Consider the following 17900-nt stretch of genomic DNA (forward strand, 5'->3'; position numbering starts at 1 on the left):
AATGACTGCGACGGAAAAAAATGTCCGAAAAAGATTAAATTTCGAGCAACTTTTGGTATACATGGACACCAAATTTCGTGATTTCAGACCCAGAAGCTTTATCAATTTTCGGCAGCAAAATGAAGTGCTCCATATTGACAAAATAGTGGAGCTAAGGAAGTTGCCTGCACCCAGATCATTACCCTTATGGATTTGCAGTGCTAAAGAGTACATTATGGAAACAAAGCAATCTCCTTCATGATGCAATCTGTAAAAAGCAGAGGACTGCACCGTAACAACCGACTGAAGTAGTCCGAAAAGTAGCATGAAACAAATCCATAGTCTAACCAAAACAAACCAGCAATGATATGCGATGTCTAATCCGTCAGAGCACAATCAAGCGAAAGCACATGACCGAGGGAAGAAACTCGCGTTCTGCCTAACTTCCTTTCTCATCACTTCAGTTTCGTAGTTCAAAAAACCATGTTCTAACATAACTACAGAAGCTCCCTCTGATTAAGAGGAAAATTACATAACTAAAAAGGAGGAACAAAGATGGATTTATTGCAGTATCAAAGCAATCTGTCAGATTTGTTCCAGAACCTCAAACCACAGGAGACCGTGCAGGGTGGAGCGCAGCTTCTTGGCCTTCACTCCCTCAGAATATATGGACAATGTCATAAGCAAATCTTGTTCCGTCAAGGAGTAACACGGAGGTAAATCCACTTGTATCAATAACAACACAATACATTTGAAAGAAAACGCTCAGATGCTTCATAGTCCAATACAGTCACACTAGCAAGCATTTGGCAACGCAATGGTGTTGGTTTATCCATTGCATATATTGTCATGAAAACCATGCAGGGTCAGAATGAGACAATCGGAATAGATATATAGCAATAGACATGATGGTTTAAGAAAACAGAAAAACAAATCAAGAAAGAATCAACTTAAACAAGTCAAATAACTAGGACACACATGAAAAAAGGTGCACAGGGCTGGGGGTTGGATATAGGAGGGGAAAACATAGAGATTATAGAAGTTTTGTTATCAGTTACTCTGGCTATCCTAGTCCATTTTGATCACTGGCCCCCAATTTCCTGCCTTACAGATGGTTATGAAATAGCAGAAACAATGGCGTAATTTTGGGATAATGACAGTGTAAGTCCTAAAATCAGTTCTGATCCATCACTTTGTTCCTAAAATTCTTTTTGGTCCATTTAATAACTTAAAAAATTTTTATGACATGCACTTTCAGCACTTCCGATTCATCCATCAGTTTTTTTTTTTTTTGGGTGGAGTATCACACGGGGTAATTTTTATAATTTTTCAATCCCAGTGACTGTTGACGTGATGAAGCTTCTTCGAGCACAAAATGACATTGTTTCACCAAAAGCACATCAGAAAAAATTGAACAATTAAAAACAATATTAGAAAAAAAACATATCTGAAACTTAAACAATTTAATAAAAATAAAAAAAAAGAATGAGCACAACACGGTGGAGCTGCATAGCAGAAACGAGGTCCACAACCCTCCCAGCACAACCCCCATTGAATTGATTGGGGCCATTTGTAGTGACCAAGAGGGTCAAAGACCAAGAGTTGAGTACCAAGCAGCCCCCTCGCCCCTGCTCATGACCATGGAGCAGGCTGCTCTCACATTGAGAGAACCTGCTGGCCCTGATCGAGATGAAGGGGATGTGGTGCCACCCCCGTGCAGCCACCAAACCCCCACCCCCTCCCTTCCTGACACTTCTCTCTCCCTCTGTCTTCTTACATATTTTTCTTTAATTTACTTTTTTCTGATGTAGCATCCACATGGTGTCATATTAGCACCACGTGTCTACGTAATAAGGAAAATTTGATAACAAAAATCCCATGTAGACTTTCCGCCCACTTAAACTAACGCTAGGAACAGATCAAGTGACAAACTGGAACAAGTTTTAGGACCCAACTAAAAAAAAGTTTTAGGACTAAAGTGACTAATCACAAAAGCTTTAGGACTTCTACCATCCTCATCCCAATATCTGTATTTTTTATTTTTTTTTGGCATCTTATCTCACCAAATGCCCCATTGGGAATAAATATTTTATTCTTAGGTGCCTAATATCATGCATAATGCCTAATGGCATAACTCGTGACTCAGAGAATTATGTGTACGAGAAAAGTACTGACAAGACCATGATATTGTCATTCATCCATGATCCATAAGCTACTCGAGATCATCCTAATATATGCAATAACTCCTCAGCCATAATTAAACACGGATTTTATCATAAAGGATACGTCCAAAACAGCACGAACGACTGCAAAACAGAAGACATTCATATAGATAATGTTAGTGAAACCATGATACCATGCTACTCTGAGAACAATAAGATGTAACACTGAATATTCCATTCTTCATTCTGATACTTGTCTGGCATAAGCTGCCTAACATATTAATTTTAAGTGTTATATCTCACTATCTTTAATTTGATTGAACAGTCAATTTGAAGAATATCTCTACTATACTATGCTTATGACTGATTTATTATTTTTCTTTTTCTTTTTTATTCGTCTCAGTTGATATCTCTATAATTTTATGCATTGCTGATTGGATTATTATTAAGGTGACCATACCCATTACATTTGCATTTTAAATGCACTCGTTACACATAACACAAGACAGACAATGCATTGAAAATGACAAACCTTCCTTAATTAGGTGTTTAACAAATGGGGGCACTAGTCTGCAAAATCTTTATTATTTTGTCAATTTTTTCCTCTACAGTCAGCATTTTTATGCACGCACTAATAACGAAGTCTAACTAAATTTAAATTGAACTTTGCCAAAAATTACCCTCCCCATCCCTTGACCAGATTTTAGCATTGTCTATCTTGTTTACATTAAAGAAAAGCTAACTATCCCTTTCTCACTAATAAATCAGGGGATCTCTTTAGCTGGAGCAAGAACTCGTCAATAACTTGAGAATGAACTTTAGTGTCAATATAGGTCATCAAGATGTTTCCACTATTCCATTATTGGGGAAAAAGAATCTATCAAGTGACAAAAGTAAAATTTTATGGAGAATGAAGCAAGTTACCATAAAAAAACATGAGGTTCCATTAAATGGCACACAAACTCTCCTCATATAGACTTACTTACAAAGCCATGAATCTGACATTATCCAAATCCAACATTAAGGGATTAAGAATGAATATTGTGAAAATCTAGACTTTGTATATGTTACTACGCCAGGTCTAGGGTAAATCATTTTAATTCTTTTGAGAAAGATCAAAGCAGAACTTTTAACTTACATAAAAGATAAAATAGAAGATAGATTGACCAAAATAGAAGGCATACCATAAGCCCACCCAGGAAACCATCAAGTATGATCTGACTCCAGCCAGTAAAGTACGAGTGGATGGAAAATCCAGTCTTCGCAATAAGGCCAATTGAGGTGATGGCCATGACAAGAAAGTAAATTACGAACCCAGTTAAGCCTGTGAATCCTAGAATCCCGGCAATGACACCACCAATAATGGACATAAACGTTCGGCTGCACATGGGAGAGAAAAAAGAGGCTTTGGGTTTCAAACCGGAGCTGAACAACAAAACATTTCAAGACAACTTAAAGGCTGTCTGTTAGAAAAAAAAGGCACTTTACATGTGCCTTCTAATACTGAATATCTCCTAGCATACAAACTTCTGAAAGTTGATCCATAAGAACATCCAAAAAAGTAAGCACGCGTATCAATAAATCAAGATGCAGTCTGGGAATCTATGAGCATCCTCAATTAGTCCCAATTCTGTTTAAGCTTAAACTATACTGCAATAAAGCAAGGTAAAAGAGTTCACGAAATGCTTCTAAACAGACCTGTAATATATGACTTTCATGTTGCTTTGCATATTCTCGGCGCTGAAGATTGGGACATCAATCTCCTCGCTTTCTTTTCTTCCAGACGTCTCTGATTCATCGTGTACTGCCATATCCCTAGGAATCTGCATCCAGCAATTAAGCTCTCAGAGGATGGAACAGTAGAGTGGACCACTCACAAACCCATTTACATGAGTAGTCTGGCCTAATTATTTCTGCTACACTACAGCATTTAGAAGGGTCTTTATTGACCTATGACAAATCGATTTGCCAACGAACCCAGTTGAAAGAAGAGTGCTTCTATCTCCAAGAGGGATTTTAGCAATGCTAACTTGCCAAGTAGCAGTTGTGTTCAACAAATCTGGATTACCCTGTCCTATGCAAATGATACGGCATATAATATGGGCTGAAGTAAAAATTGGACTCAAGATTGAACCTTGGTCAATCTACGTTGATCCCAACACAGCCGAGTAGAAGTATGCAGGAGCTGTATAGCCTCCAATGACAAATTATAAGCACCGGAAAGCACATCGAGCCCCTTAAGTTTCTCCTATCGAACTAATGCAGCCCAAAACTTCACAACATTATCAGTTTGCCCTAAAGCAATAGCAAGACGGATATTTTGGAAAATTCAGTCAAGCCCGAAGCGAAGCACACGACGACCAACGGGTGAGCATCCGATCCGGTTCGACCCGGGAACCGGCCGGCATCGAACGGGTCCTTTCGATCGCAGGCGAGGTCGTCGAGATCGAGATCGCACTGCAGGATCGTTCTGAGGTCTCCGAGGATCGCAGGGATCCTACAAATTCCACAAATCGAGGCCGAAAGCACAGAATCCTATCTACTCCTCGTGCGATTGCACGCTACATTTACGCGCGATCTGACGAGCACACAACAGAGAGGAGGGGAAAGGGGGGGAACGAGACTCGCCTTGATTTCGACGGCGAATCGGCGAGCTGGGCGCGGAGACGGCGGAGATCGGCGGCGACTCCGAGTCGGCGAGCTGCAAAGGAACGGCGGCGGCGGAGCTGGGTTGAGAGCGAGGAGAGCAGACGAGAGAGACAGTAACGCGGAGGCAAGAAGAGATGTGAATGAATTATTTTACTTTCATCTCCGGCCGTATGATTTAGAAACTATTTTTTTAAAAATAATTATGTATATCGATTAAATAATTATACAGTGAAAAAAATTTCATCATCAATTTCAATTTATATCTAATTATCTCCTTTAACGATGAAAATATTTTACATTAATTCACTTTTATAGGTGATACAAGCAATTGTTGTTTAGAAAATATTTTACAAATCATTCAATTTTCACAAAATAAATTAAATTAATTTTTATTACATTTAGAACAAAAGAGTAAATTATGCATTGACCTTTAATGAATTTTCTTATGATTGGCATATAAAATTATTTGGTGACAAAACTAATTTTAAACACATATATTACTTATCTCGACAAAAGCATAGGGATTTTTTTTTAATATTGATAGATGGTGGACAAAATAAGAATTCTGTTATTTTTATTTTGTAAGCATCTGGATTCTAATAACATGTATATGAACTACTTGCGATTACTATTTTGTTCCTTGTTTAGGGAAAATTCTAAGTAAAAGACTAAAACAACTATGTCAATTTTAAAGAAATGCCTGATTTTTCAGTTGGTCAAGAGCATTTTCGTTCTTTACCATGTTTGAATTTTTTCCTTTCTTTTTTTCCTTTTTTTCCTCTTTTTTCTAGTTTTCTCATTCTTCTTCCTTAGGAGCTAGGACCAACCACTAGTAATACTTGGAACTGACTAGGCAAGGGGAACCCTCTTGATCGCAAGCAAGGAACGACCTTGCCTAGGCAAGGTGACCCTCACCCTAGATGAGGCTGCCCTTATTAGCCATAGGCAAGGGATGGCCTCGCCTTGACAAGGCCTCCCTCAAAAGCCACCAGCACTCGCCAAAAAGAAAAAAAGAAGGAATAAAGACAAAATAATATAAAATTAAAATTGTCTTTATCAAAAATACCCTTGACCGATGGAAATATTTAATTGGTCAATAATCGGTGAGGTCAAACTCTTATATGAAACTTCTATAGCCACTTAAAGCATTTGTTTAAGACTGACATGACTATTTTATGCCCATATATAATATAATGTTAACTCTATGCCATTATTTAAATAAACGGAGGTATTTCAGACTCTTACTTAGAATTTTTCTCATTTTTCATTAAGATAGAGTTCTAAGGTTGCATTTGGTTGGACTTTGAGAAGGGACTTGAGCCTTTAAAAGTCCCTTAAATAAAAGAAAGGGCATTTGTTAAGAAATTTTTGAAGCTAGTATTATCGAACCCCAAAACCTAAGGTTGGTCCCCCTTTGCTTTGGCTTTACAACATTTTCGGAAAGCCTCTCCAAGGGTTATCGAATTCTTTTCAGTTGTCTTTCTTGCCCTTTAAACTTCTTAAAAATCCGCTTTTATCCCCAATTGCCCCTTGCAAACTCAGATGGTTGTGCGCGGCCTCATGACAATGGCCTTGAGTCTGCTTGGCAACATCACTGCGACCAACCAAGTTGCCGAGGGCGCACGAGGCCTGGTGCAACGAGGGTCGATCCGCCGAGGGCCGATCGGCGGAGATGTGGTGCGAAAGCTTTGATCGACATGAAATTTGATCGCGTCGGCGATGCTTGCCATTGATCACCTTCAAAGCTTTGCCTATTATTCCTGCCCTCTCTGCCGATGCTCGCCTAGTTGCATGCCCTCTCTCTTCTTCTTTTTCTCTTCCTTTCTTTCTACTTCAAAGTTGCTTTGAAAAAAATGACAATAGTCAATCGTCCTAATGCTATTATAAGTGGCTTTACATTTTTTCCAAACTCTCCCACACACACCTTAGTTCGTCTGAAGAATACATTTTGCCTTTAAATGGAATTGATCGAGAAAATTCCAAGGTTCAAATGTAATCGTCTTTAATTTAGGGATTGGGCACCTTTTGTAAGGGGATGATTATTCAAAAAATCATCAACATATTATAGGCCAACCTAAACATTTTAATGAAACCAATTTAATTATAAACCTTTCAATAAATCAATTTAATTATAAACTTTTTGAGAAAATTTGCCTATATAGTCCTAATTTTTTTTATTAATTGTCACTTTAGTCATTTTGACCAATTTTGATAAGAAATTACTAATATTAATCCTGATCATCCTACGCTATATGGCAAGACAGATAGTATTGACATTGACAATTTTTTACTATTTTTATTAAAAAAAATCCTATGTTATTTTCTTTTTCTTTTCTTTTCTTTTTCCGTTCTACAATAAAAAATGGTGTGGGGTTGAGACCCAACGACCCACGTGAGCAAGGGCTTAGGTGACACCCTCATAGGTTGCAGCAAAGCGTCTTAACCCTTGCTTAGTAGTTGGTGAGGGTAGGCAGGGACATCCCGGCCCTTAATAACACCTTTGCTTGTGGCTGACGACCTCCACTGGTCTTTACTGGCCATTGCTGCGGCCTTGACTGATGAAAGGAAATAGGAAAAAAGGAAAAATGAAAATGAAAGGAAAGGAAAGGAAAATAAAATGAAAGACGAAAGAAAAAAATTAGATTTTTTTAATAATGCAATAATGGTCTAAGTCGCAATCTACTAAAGGGCAAGTAGCTTGATTGGTTCGAATCCAATTTGTGAGATCCCCTTCACCCATCGATTTTATTCTTTCGATGGATACAGGGATTTGTATTGATCAAACACTTCTTTCAAACTTAATGAAGGTTTTCCCAGTAAAACATGGCGTGTTCGAATTCTGATCACTTCTTATTATCACCTGGAATAGGCTGAGAGAGAGTCCTTAGCCAGCATTTTCTGCATATGTAAGCACCGGTCCTTAGGTTGTAAGATATATAGGGGAAGTTACTTACCCATGGAGACAAGAATAGTATTGGTTTTGTTAGACTATTACGGCTGACAACTTCAATGACCTCATGAACTAAAACTTATTTTATTTCTCTATAAGTGGATGCCGAAAGCATCTCTGATTTCTCTTCTGCCTTATAAAATATACGAAAGGCTTTGGCTGACTAGTGTTCACATCAACAACTTCTAATTAAAATTGGCCAAAATGACTCAATTGGCAATCGTTAAAAGATTTAAAAATAATTGATATAATTAAAAAGTTTAGGATTGAATTGATACTATATAATAGGTTTAAGATTTTTTGAATAATTTTTTTTTATTGCAAGGATCAATAGTTATGTTTTCATCCATCCTAATTGATTAAAAAGAAAAAGAAGACTCTCCTAGAATTATTTGATTGATGGAATGTAAATATGATCATCATGCATTCTTCTTTTGCAGTTAAAGTGGCAACTATGATTGGAGAATATTCCTTCTAATCATGGGTTGTTCATCAAGTATTCTCTATCGATTTGCCTTATAACAATTTTCAACACAACATTAGAACATGAATCAATCACAACACAATCCAATACGATCAACTGAATCTTGAATGTGACATATTTTCTCTAGTTTCAACAAAAGCAATTTTGTAATTGCATCAAAACATTTTTGCGACAACACTAAATGACACAAACGTAGATTGTATTTTTACGCACCCATCAAGACACCTGATCCCGATTAAAGCTCTCTTCAAGCTCGATTAGATTCCAAATTCAACAATCCATCTCGAAACGCGAGTTTCAAATTCGAGGATATCCCCAATTAAAATCCGACTTATTCATATAATTATACGGATCTACGAATTGGGTTTTGTCTAATATGTAACCCTAATGACATAAGAATTGAGTTGGGCTGGCCGCCAATGGGATTCCAAACTTATCTCTCAGCCTGTCGTCACCGAGCACATACCTCGGCCATACACTAGATTTTTAGTCGGTCTGTCGGGGACCCAAAGCCATGGATGACCTTCGTCCGAAGCTCATCATCACATTATCTTCTGCGTCTCTTTTGGTGTCGCCTTTAAAAGGGAAAAAGGCAAAAGAAAACAAAAGCAAAAACAGACGTCGGCCCTTACCCAGCCAAGGCCATCGGAACATGTTCGGATGACCACGGTGATGGCTGTAGGAGAAGGTGATGATGATGATGATGGTTTCGGACGCCATGCGCATACATGCGATGCGCGATCGACACGTTAGCACGTAACGGAAAAGTGAGAGAGAAGAATACCATTTGACTTCATCTGAGAGAGGGAGAGAGAGAGAGAGAATGAAGAGGATTCAATCCGATCGAATACGGCTTTGACGTCCGCAAGGACGACACACACCAACACACACTCTAATTCCCCTCTGTACGCAGCACCCGACACAGCTGAGAAGGAACAGGTCATCGACATTGCCAGTGTTTCGAAGAGGGGGAGAAAAGGAAAAGGCAAGAGGGGGGGCAAAAGTTTTCCCATGTAGATGCGAGTGTTCTTGATACAGAAGCAGGGAGATAGAGAGAACCCACCACCCAGCTATCGTGAGCGAGCACGGAAATAGAGAGAAAAGTTTCGTAAATTTGGCAACAGTGGTTTCAGAAATAGCGGCGAAGGCTGATGCTTGTAAATTTCGATTCCGGCTTCCGGTGAGTCCTCGCAAGTCTCTGTATTTCTTTTTCTTTCCTTCTTCTTCTTCTCCTTTGGTCTTTATGGTTTTTGGGTTGGTTTTGAAATTGCGTTTGAGTGAGGCTCTTCACTTAATTTGAAGTATCGGGATCGTTGATTTGGTCACCGTGAAGTATCGACCGGCGGCTGTTCAAAGATGTTTCTTTTCGAATTCTTCAGCTTCTTTTTCGTCTGTTGGTTCTTTCTTGTCGAAAAAGGCTCGTCCTTAACCGTGTTGATTGAGGCTTTCTTTTGGGGTTTTGGGTGGGAATTCGAACTTGAGCAGATGATGAACGGGTCTCTACTTTCGTGGGTATGCTCCGTTTGCTTTCGTTTTTCACGGGTCTTGCTTAGATTCTTTATCTGCAAGCTGAGTTCGCTGATTCACTTCGGATTTGTCGCTATTCTCAGATTCTTAACATCTATTTTCGTGCAGAAAACCCATGCAAGAGCCAATTGACGATTTCTTGTCGCCTGGAGGTAGCGAATTTGTAGAATGCTCAAGAGAAAAGCTTGTTCCCTGCCCTCGTGCGTATGTGGTTTATGGATTTTATTCGGAGGTACTCAACATCAAATGCTCCGGCAAAAAGCCCGGCCATTTCTGTTGGTGCACAAGAAGAAACCTCACTCCCATGGCTTTGAATACGGGGGTGAAATTTCCCAGGGTTAAGCATCACTAGTTTTTCTACTAACCTTCTGTAACGAGTTCATGCAATTTGAGATTTTTTTAATACTGTTATTTGGATAGTTCTCTGTAGTTCATACTTTCGTGAAGAGGCCATTTTCATAAACTGACGGTGCAAAAAATGGTACCTTCGGGGTCGAGCACGCCCATTGGTGGTGCCCAGTCTGTCTCACCTTCGCTTTTGCGATCGAACTCGGGTATGTTAGGAGCCCAAGGCAATGCTGTGCCTTCTCCAATGACGTTTTCCAATGTTGTGCCACCACGACCTCAGGTTGGTGGTGGCTTGAATGTGCTTGCGAATATGTTGAATGCGTCCTCTGAGCTTGGCCAGTCATTTGGAAATGTTGGTCAGAATCCAGCTGTTGCTGCTTCTGGAAGTAGCCTGCATGGAGGTATCAATTCAGCAGCAGAGTCTGATCCAATGTCATCTATAGGCAGTGGAATGGGTTTCAACACCCCTTCTTCAACATTGGTTCCTTCTAACATTGTTAATCCCGGTACCTCTGGTCCAGTCCCAGGAAAGCAATTTTCGAACCCACCGGGTAACCAGCTGATGCCAGATTTCTCCCTGACCCAACCCCAGCCTCAATCTTTTGATCAGCAGAATTTCCAGCAAGCAAGTCAGCAGTCCATGCAACGGATATTCAACGAGGTCAACACATCACAGCCGTCACAGCAGCAGTTCCAGTCGCCTCATGGAGGATTGGCTGGCATAGGACCTGTGAAGTTGGAGCCGCATATGGGCAGTGATCAGGTAGCGCAACATCCAATGCGGTTGCTGAGGAATCCTGGACCTGTAAAATTAGAGCCGCAACAGATTCCAAACATGAGAAACCTAGCACCTGTAAAACTTGAATTACAGAACTCAGACATGTCTCTATTACCTCAGCAGCAGCAGCAGCAGCAGCAAGTTTTGCACTTACAGAGGCAGTCTCCTCAAGGTGTGGCCCCGATTAATCTCATGACCCAACAAAGACTCTTGCAACTCCAGCAACAGCAACAACTCATGAAGGCGATCCCCCAGCCACGGCCTCAATTGCCCCAGCAGTATCAGCAGCAGAACTTGCCCTTGAGATCTCCTGCGAGACCAGCATATGAACCTGGGACATGTGCACGTAGGCTGACGCGCTTCATTTACCAGCAGCAACGTAGGCCAGAGGTAGGCTTTGTACTTTATGAATGGTTTTTCATGGATGTATATTGTGATTCAACAATTACTAATTTCTTTTAGGACAATAATATCGAGTTCTGGAGAAATTTTGTGAGTGAATACTTTGCTCCCAATGCCAAGAAGAAATGGTGTGTCTCTATGTACGGAAATGGTCGGCAAGCAACTGGAGTTTTTCCACAGGTTGGCATTTAGACTACTTTACTAAAAGAATGTCGACCTCTACCCTATCAATATACTGGTGACTCTTGTAATTAGAATGTAGTTATGTGCATCACAGTCCCAGACCTGCTCGGTACGATTAGGTTCTTCTAAGGCCTATAGCAAATAGTTGCTAACATTATCTCACAGATTTTTGGCTGTCTCTGCGATCTGCATCTAGTTCTTTAGTTTAGTTACTCATGTTATGAACTGTTTTGGTAACACATGTTCTTGCAGGAAGCTTGGCAATGTGAAATATGCAATCGCAGGCCAGGCCGAGGATTTGGTATGTTCAAATTGTCACATCCTTGACTTTGTTTATTGCTTCTTGTGGATCGAAGAATGACTATTTGATGAAATCTAAATAGATTAGAAGACAGCTTTCTTCGTTTTTCAGTGCATGCATCTACTGTTTCCTTATGTCATGTGCAATATATGCCACTAGTGAAAAATGCTTCGTTCATGCTTTCAGAAGCAACCTTTGAGGTCCTTCCCAGACTTTTCAAGATAAAATATGAAAGTGGTACTTTGGAAGAACTACTCTATGTTGACATGCCGCGGGAGCGGGAAAACTCATCGGGTCAAATTGTCTTGGACTATGCAAAGGCGATCCAAGAAAGTGTTTTTGAGCAGCTTAGAGTTGTTCGCGATGGTCAACTTCGAATTGTTTTCTCTCCCGACCTGAAGGTGGTCATTGGTACATTATTTCTCAGCATTTGGGCTATTGGGTATGAACTATTCAACATTGCAATCTTGTGTTGCCTTTTGCGCCAGATATGCTCTTGGGAATTTTGTGCAAGGCGTCATGAAGAACTTATTCCTCGAAGATTGCTGATACCTCAGGTGAACGAGCAATTTAGACATAATCCTTTCAAGGGCTTTGTACAGTATGTCTAATTGTGAGAATGTTTTGGCCAGAATGGAGTTGAACTTTTAAGAAAAGCCATAACTAGGTGCCTTGAGATACTAAACTGCACAGTTACTAGCTAGGTGGCATTAATAAGACTTAATTTTAGCAATATGTACCACCCCATGGAATGGTGTGATGTATTTGACACCACCTTATGTCAGTAGTTAGTTTCTATTTTTGGCAGCTCATGACTGATAGGAGGATAACTAAGTACTACAAATCATGGCCACTCTGTACCTTTATTTGGTATCTATAATTTACCAATGAATTAGGGGAGCTCCCCAGAGAAAATTGACCTTTTAGATGACATAAGTAGCATCATTCTTACATCTCTGAGTTGTTTGATAGTTCAGTGACAGTCACAAGACAAAAGGAAGGACTGTTCGAATGAAACGAGGAGTAAAGTTAAATTTCTTGAATGAATAGTCAATTTAGTGGTAATCCACATTCTCTCTAGTTGATCTTGATCTGCCCTTGAAGTTCATCACCAGTGAAAATGAAAAGCCCTGTCTCAAAAGTGGTGCCTTGTAATCGGTTATTGTTTATTATAGTTGCCTGATTTACCTATCACGCATTTAAATGAGATGGTGGTGGAAGTGGCTGTCTATTAGAAAAGGCCCTTCTGGAGATATTTTGTCAATTATCCATAACAGACTTATTAGTCAGTGTGGGAAGTACGACATCTGGTGAACCTTCTGCTTATTTGGGTGGTTTCAGCGCATTTCCTGATCTCTAATTGGCTATTAATTTAAGGATCTTTACAACAAATGCAGGTTAGTCAGTTAGGAACCGCAGCTCAAAAGTACCAGGCAGCTACCCAAAATGCATCATCTAATTTATCTGTAGCAGAGTTGCAGAATAATTGTAACATGTGAGTTTTCTTTTAATATTGGATTGAAGCACTTTTTCTTTCCTGAATTGGTAGTATTAATGGACTTCTTTGCCTTTCTCTGACCGATGGAGGTTTGTAAATCTATGTATTTCTTTTCGATCTCAGTGAATGTGGGCCCTTCCCACTTCTCTCTGAGAGAGAGAGAGAGAGAGAGAGAGGGGGGGGGGGGATGCTCGCTCCATTTGAAGCTTCCTTTGCAATATAAAGCCCAGTCCCATGTGTGCCTGTGTAGATAGATGCAAATACTAAAAAATGCTGAAGAAAAAAGGGACTGTGCAATTTCCCTATATGTGTTACAATGCGGTACCCACTTGGTTGGATTAATGGCTGTCTGGCACTGTTTGCTGCTGATGTGCATCAACTTGATAACTAATTGTCTTTGTTTTGTTAGTGTTTTTTGTGATACGGAAATTGGGATGGAGTGAGTTATAAGAATTGCATCACTGGAGTGGGAGAGGACTTACTTTGGGATGATTGGGATCTCCTAATAAAGGGAAGGATTTTTTTCCGTGAAATTACCCCATGTCTTCATTTCGGAAGAAGTTCATGATTATGGACTTACTTTCATATAATATGAATCTGATATGTTGAAGCTACTTTTATGAATTACTTAAATGAAATCAATAGACATTGCATGACACAGTTTTCAGATGCATGATTCCATTTTTTAGTCTGTTCTATCCGTCCATTGTGGTTGATTGCCTTGCTGATGGCTAATGAATTTTTGTATTTATCCTCCAGGTTTCTTTCATCTGCTCGGCAATTGGCAAAAGCTCTCGAAGTGCCATTAGTAAATGATCTAGGATATACGAAAAGATATGTACGGTGTCTCCAGGTAGTGCCTACTGGCGCCATGATCCATGCAGAAATTTTTGTGATACATTTTTTTCCTTGTCTGTTAGATCTTTGTGATCTGCGACCCATTTTTTTATTTTTCTGTCTTTCCTGGATCTCCTGCAGATATCTGAAGTAGTTAATAGCATGAAAGATTTAATTGATTACAGCAGGGAAACAAGAACAGGACCCATGGGTAAGTTTATATGCAAGTATATCTTCATCATGTTAGTGTCCTTACTTTTCTGGCCAAAGGGAACAATAGCATCGTTAGTCATCTCCCCTTCCTCCAGATATTTTCAGAAAACACATTTTTGACATTTTGCTTCCTCCTCAGAAAGCTTGGTCAAGTTCCCTCGCAGAACAAGTCCGCCATGTCAGGGTGACAATGTACCTCTACAGCCTGAGCAACAACACCAGCAGCGGCAAACAGCTGGTCAGAACACAAGCAGAGATCAAAATTCTGTCCAGGCCAGTGCAACGCAAATTCCTACACACAGTGGTGGGGTCAGTGTAAATAACCCTGTAAACGCGGTTTCCTCTTCCAGCACCATTGTTGGCCTCCTACACCAGAATTCAATGAACTACAGAAAGCTAAGTCCTTTGGCTAATGCGGGTAGCCCTTACGGGGGAGCTGGTGGGGTCCAAAATCCCTCTTCCAGTTCCTCCTCTACAGCTCCTCCAAAACAACCGAACACATCCCCATTCCAACCACCTACACCATCCACCTCCAACAATCCAATGCAAGGTCCCCATAATGCCCCGCCTGCTATTTCCAGTGAGGGCGATGCCAATGATAACAAAAGCTGTGTCCAGAAGATCCTCCAAAACATGATATCGGGCCAACTCAATGGTTCAGGTGGCATGGCTGGCATCGGTTCTATGGGGAACGATGTGAAAAATGTCAACGGTCTTTCACCAACTTGTTCTAATATGGGCCAGAATAGTACCGGCTGCTTTGTTGGGAATGGTCCCACCAGCGGTAACCCTGGTTTTGGAAGTTCTGGGTATGGCACCATGGTTGGGGGAATGGGCCAGGGCCAGTCTGCAATGGTCAGTGGCCTCAGGAGCGCGATGGCTAATGGTTCACTTATGAACGGACGGGTGGGAATGATGCCAATGGTCCAGGGACAAAGCATGAATCATCAACAGGACTTGAGTAGTCAGCTTCTTAACGGGCTAGGAGCTGCTAATGGCTTTACCGATCTTCAGTTAGATTGGAAACCATCCCCTTGAACATTGTGGAGAAGCGATGAATGGGTTATTGGTAGCAGAAAACGTCACTAGACATGGCACGAATGCCATCAGCCCCTTAGGAGATCATATACCTGGTGGGATAGTTTTTAGGGGCTTCCTCCGCTTTCTACCTGATTCCGGAGAAACAGCAAAGTAGAACATACAGCATAGAGTGTTTGAGTCTCATAATGTCAAACGTCTTAAAATTGCTCCAGTTTTTCCACATGAGTGGTTCTTCGTCACATAATTAATACAGCTGACTGTCCGACTAACTGCCCTTGACATGGTGAATTCGGTTCTGGGAGGTGTTACTCTCGGGTGGATGTCCCGGAAGTGTGTACTTCCGTCGATTCACAGCCAAACTGAGAAACTATTCACTGTACCTCACTTCATATCTGCCCCACCGGGGTGCCTCTCTCCTCTCTCTCTCTCTCTCTCTCTCTCTGTGAATGTATAAACTTGTTGGGCCTTGAAGCAGTATCAATGTACAACCTTTTATTTTCTGGGTCTGGGAAGTGATTTCATTTTGGTACTTTTCTTGATTACGTTCTTGCCATGAAGCTCCAGCGTCTCTTATATTACTTTGGCTCGAAGTTGCAGTAAAACCCGGTTTTCTCCAATTCCAACTTCTTGTGCGCAAGATAATGCCCTTCCCACCATGTCATTTGGATGGCCAGGGAACTGGGAAATGTCTTAATAAGAGAGAATGTCCGTGTGGTTGATGAGTTACTTGTGTGTATCCGAGTTCTCAAAATCGATCGATGGCTTGAACAGAATCGAAGGCAAAGAAATTGTATAATTGTATTACTTGAAAGAGAAAAATAGAGCTGGTTCAGGGCGCTTTGACTATGTTCTAAACGGATTGTTCACGTGATTTGCGATCGTTGAGACACTTCTAGTCATTCAAATTAAGCTTGTCGGGCTAACTCTGCATTGAGCACCAGAGGGGAGGAACCGGTAATACCTCTGTGGCTGGAGAAAGAGCAGATCTTAATTAAAACACATCTCTTGCCAAAAGAGATCTCCATTCTTCTTCACCCACAAAGAAACGGTAGATTTCAAACGGCAGTATGTTCATGTACAACAACAACATACGATGATGTGATGGGTTCTTATAAACACATCAAGTAATGTAGTACAAGTACTGACGCAAAATCCTGAAGAGTGATTGTTTTGAGAGGCTCTCAATTCACAGATCAAGGTACTTCTCAACGGTGGCAGATAAGGTGGACTTGGGGACGGCCCCGATCACGCTCTCCTTCTTCTCGCCATTCTTGAAGAAGAGGACAGTCGGGATGCTCCGGATCCCATATTGCGTGGCGATGGTGGGGCAGTCGTCGGTGTTGAGCTTATAGCAGGCGATCTTGCCGGCATACTCCTTGGCCAGCTCGTCGATGACTGGGGCTATCATCCTGCAGGGTCCGCACCATGGCGCCCAGAACTCCACCAGGACGGGGTTCTCGCTGGCGATCACCAGGTTGCTCCAGCTCGAGTCGGTCACCACTCGTACTGCACAAACATCGAGTCAAGCAAGCACTTCCACATTATCTGTTGCGGCAATTTATCCTTCCCCTCTTCAGGGAGTACTCCAAGTATCCATGTTCATAGGACGATGGTGAAAACATAATTTCTGCCGACATGTAAGGATGAAAGCCAGTGTTTTAGCGCTGTATGATCAGTTTTTAACCAACGTCTAATGGAAAACCTAACATGGGTCGGTCCGCTTCAAAAGTAGACTATAAGATTGAAATTACTAAAACAGCTCGCACCACGAACTCATCACCCTCGATGGGGTGAAGATGACTATAGATTTGGTGATACTTGGTGATTTTCTCTCTAACGTTGGGCTTGTAGCAGAACTAGTCGCTTATGTTGTTACAATCCTCAATATAATCTTCCTTGTGCATCCAAAGTTCAAACAGTCAAATAAAAAGGCGAGAGAGTTCGAGGACGCACGAGTTAGCTCGCACCCATATGTATCACATTGGCACGAAAGAGCGGTGCAAATATACATGGTCTCCATGAACTAGAAGCTGACCTTCGTCTAGCGCGTCGCGGGCCTTGCAGATAATGCTAGACCTCCTCTGGTGCCTAACGCTGAGCGAGCTGGCGAGAGGAGGAGGAGAAGAAGACAGCGAGAAGTTGAGTGCGGACTTCTTCAGCACCGCCCCTCCTTTTCGTGTCGGCGAATTTGGCATCCCTCTGCGTGCGAATGCGACCGGGCGGTCGCAACACTGCAAGACTCTACCCCTCGTCGCGCTCATCATCTGTACACTCTGCTCCATTCTCTTCCCCTCTCTCTGTCTGTCTGTCTGTCTCTCTCCCACTCGCCAAACGAGCTGATTCCTATGAAGTCTCTCCCGAGTATTGTTTTTGTTATCTTTTGGGGCGTCCTTTATTCTATTCTTTCCGTTCGTTTTCCTGTGCTCACCGGGATGAACGACAGCTAGAGGAGCCTGTGAACGTGAATGGGAGTGGGTGGATAGACACTCGAGGGGGATCGTGAGGTCCTGAAGGCTTTCGGGTGCATGTGGATGGTAATAACCAAGAG

The 17900-nt window shown here is 41.3% G+C and overlaps 3 protein-coding genes across 6 annotated transcripts; 1 reads left to right on the forward strand and 2 right to left on the reverse strand.

Annotated features, from left to right (window-relative positions):
- Positions 1-217: 217 nt before the first annotated feature.
- On the reverse strand, positions 218-4950 carry LOC104449641 (ER membrane protein complex subunit 6). The gene is made up of 5 exons (XM_010063871.2): positions 4770-4950; positions 3840-3964; positions 3326-3521; positions 2266-2285; positions 218-668 (listed from the first exon to the last, which is right to left on the reverse strand). Exons 2-5 carry the CDS (start codon positions 3950-3952, stop codon positions 638-640), a joined length of 360 nt encoding a protein of 119 aa, XP_010062173.1. The 5' UTR covers positions 3953-3964; positions 4770-4950; the 3' UTR covers positions 218-637.
- Positions 4951-9043: 4093 nt separating this feature from the next.
- On the forward strand, positions 9044-15858 carry LOC104449647 (transcriptional corepressor SEUSS). Of its 4 annotated transcripts, XM_039316214.1 has the most exons (12): positions 9047-9404; positions 9860-10305; positions 10461-10500; positions 10621-11267; positions 11340-11459; positions 11715-11763; positions 11950-12164; positions 12252-12320; positions 13161-13258; positions 14021-14114; positions 14240-14309; positions 14451-15858. In XM_039316214.1, exons 4-12 carry the CDS (start codon positions 10662-10664, stop codon positions 15347-15349), a joined length of 2220 nt encoding a protein of 739 aa, XP_039172148.1. In that variant the 5' UTR covers positions 9047-9404; positions 9860-10305; positions 10461-10500; positions 10621-10661; the 3' UTR covers positions 15350-15858. The 4 variants fall into 4 exon arrangements, with proteins under 4 accessions (XP_010062179.1, XP_010062178.2, XP_039172148.1 ...); XM_010063877.3 differs by having other exon boundaries at positions 9044-9404; positions 9860-10500; XM_039316213.1 differs by having other exon boundaries at positions 10461-11267.
- Positions 15859-16339: 481 nt separating this feature from the next.
- On the reverse strand, positions 16340-17866 carry LOC104449645 (thioredoxin M-type, chloroplastic). Its single transcript, XM_010063875.3, has 2 exons — positions 17388-17866; positions 16340-16858 (listed from the first exon to the last, which is right to left on the reverse strand). The coding sequence occupies exons 1-2, from the start codon at positions 17632-17634 to the stop codon at positions 16539-16541; spliced, it is 567 nt and encodes a 188-aa protein (XP_010062177.2). The 5' UTR covers positions 17635-17866; the 3' UTR covers positions 16340-16538.
- Between the last annotated feature and the right edge of the window lie 34 nt (positions 17867-17900).

This window comes from Eucalyptus grandis, chromosome 6 (genome assembly GCF_016545825.1).
Source record: "Eucalyptus grandis isolate ANBG69807.140 chromosome 6, ASM1654582v1, whole genome shotgun sequence".
Taxonomy (NCBI): domain Eukaryota; kingdom Viridiplantae; phylum Streptophyta; class Magnoliopsida; order Myrtales; family Myrtaceae; genus Eucalyptus; species Eucalyptus grandis.

Coding starts and splice junctions, on each gene's coding strand:
- LOC104449641 (XM_010063871.2), bottom strand. CDS start 3,952: ATGGCAGTACACGATGAATCAGAGACGTCTGGAAGAAAAGAAAGCGAG. Junction 3,522..3,839: donor ATGAAAGTCATATATTACAG/GTCTGTTTAGAA, acceptor TCCCATGTGCAG/CCGAACGTTTATGTCCATTA. Junction 669..2,265: donor TCGTTCGTGCTGTTTTGGAC/GTATCCTTTATG, acceptor TGACGGAACAAG/ATTTGCTTATGACATTGTCC.
- LOC104449647 (XM_010063876.3), top strand. CDS start 10,230: ATGGTACCTTCGGGGTCGAGCACGCCCATTGGTGGTGCCCAGTCTGTC. Junction 11,460..11,714: donor CAACTGGAGTTTTTCCACAG/GTTGGCATTTAG, acceptor ATGTTCTTGCAG/GAAGCTTGGCAATGTGAAAT. Junction 14,115..14,239: donor GATATGTACGGTGTCTCCAG/GTAGTGCCTACT, acceptor GATCTCCTGCAG/ATATCTGAAGTAGTTAATAG.
- LOC104449645 (XM_010063875.3), bottom strand. CDS start 17,634: ATGGAGCAGAGTGTACAGATGATGAGCGCGACGAGGGGTAGAGTCTTG. Junction 16,859..17,387: donor CCGCGACGCGCTAGACGAAG/GTCAGCTTCTAG, acceptor ATGTTTGTGCAG/TACGAGTGGTGACCGACTCG.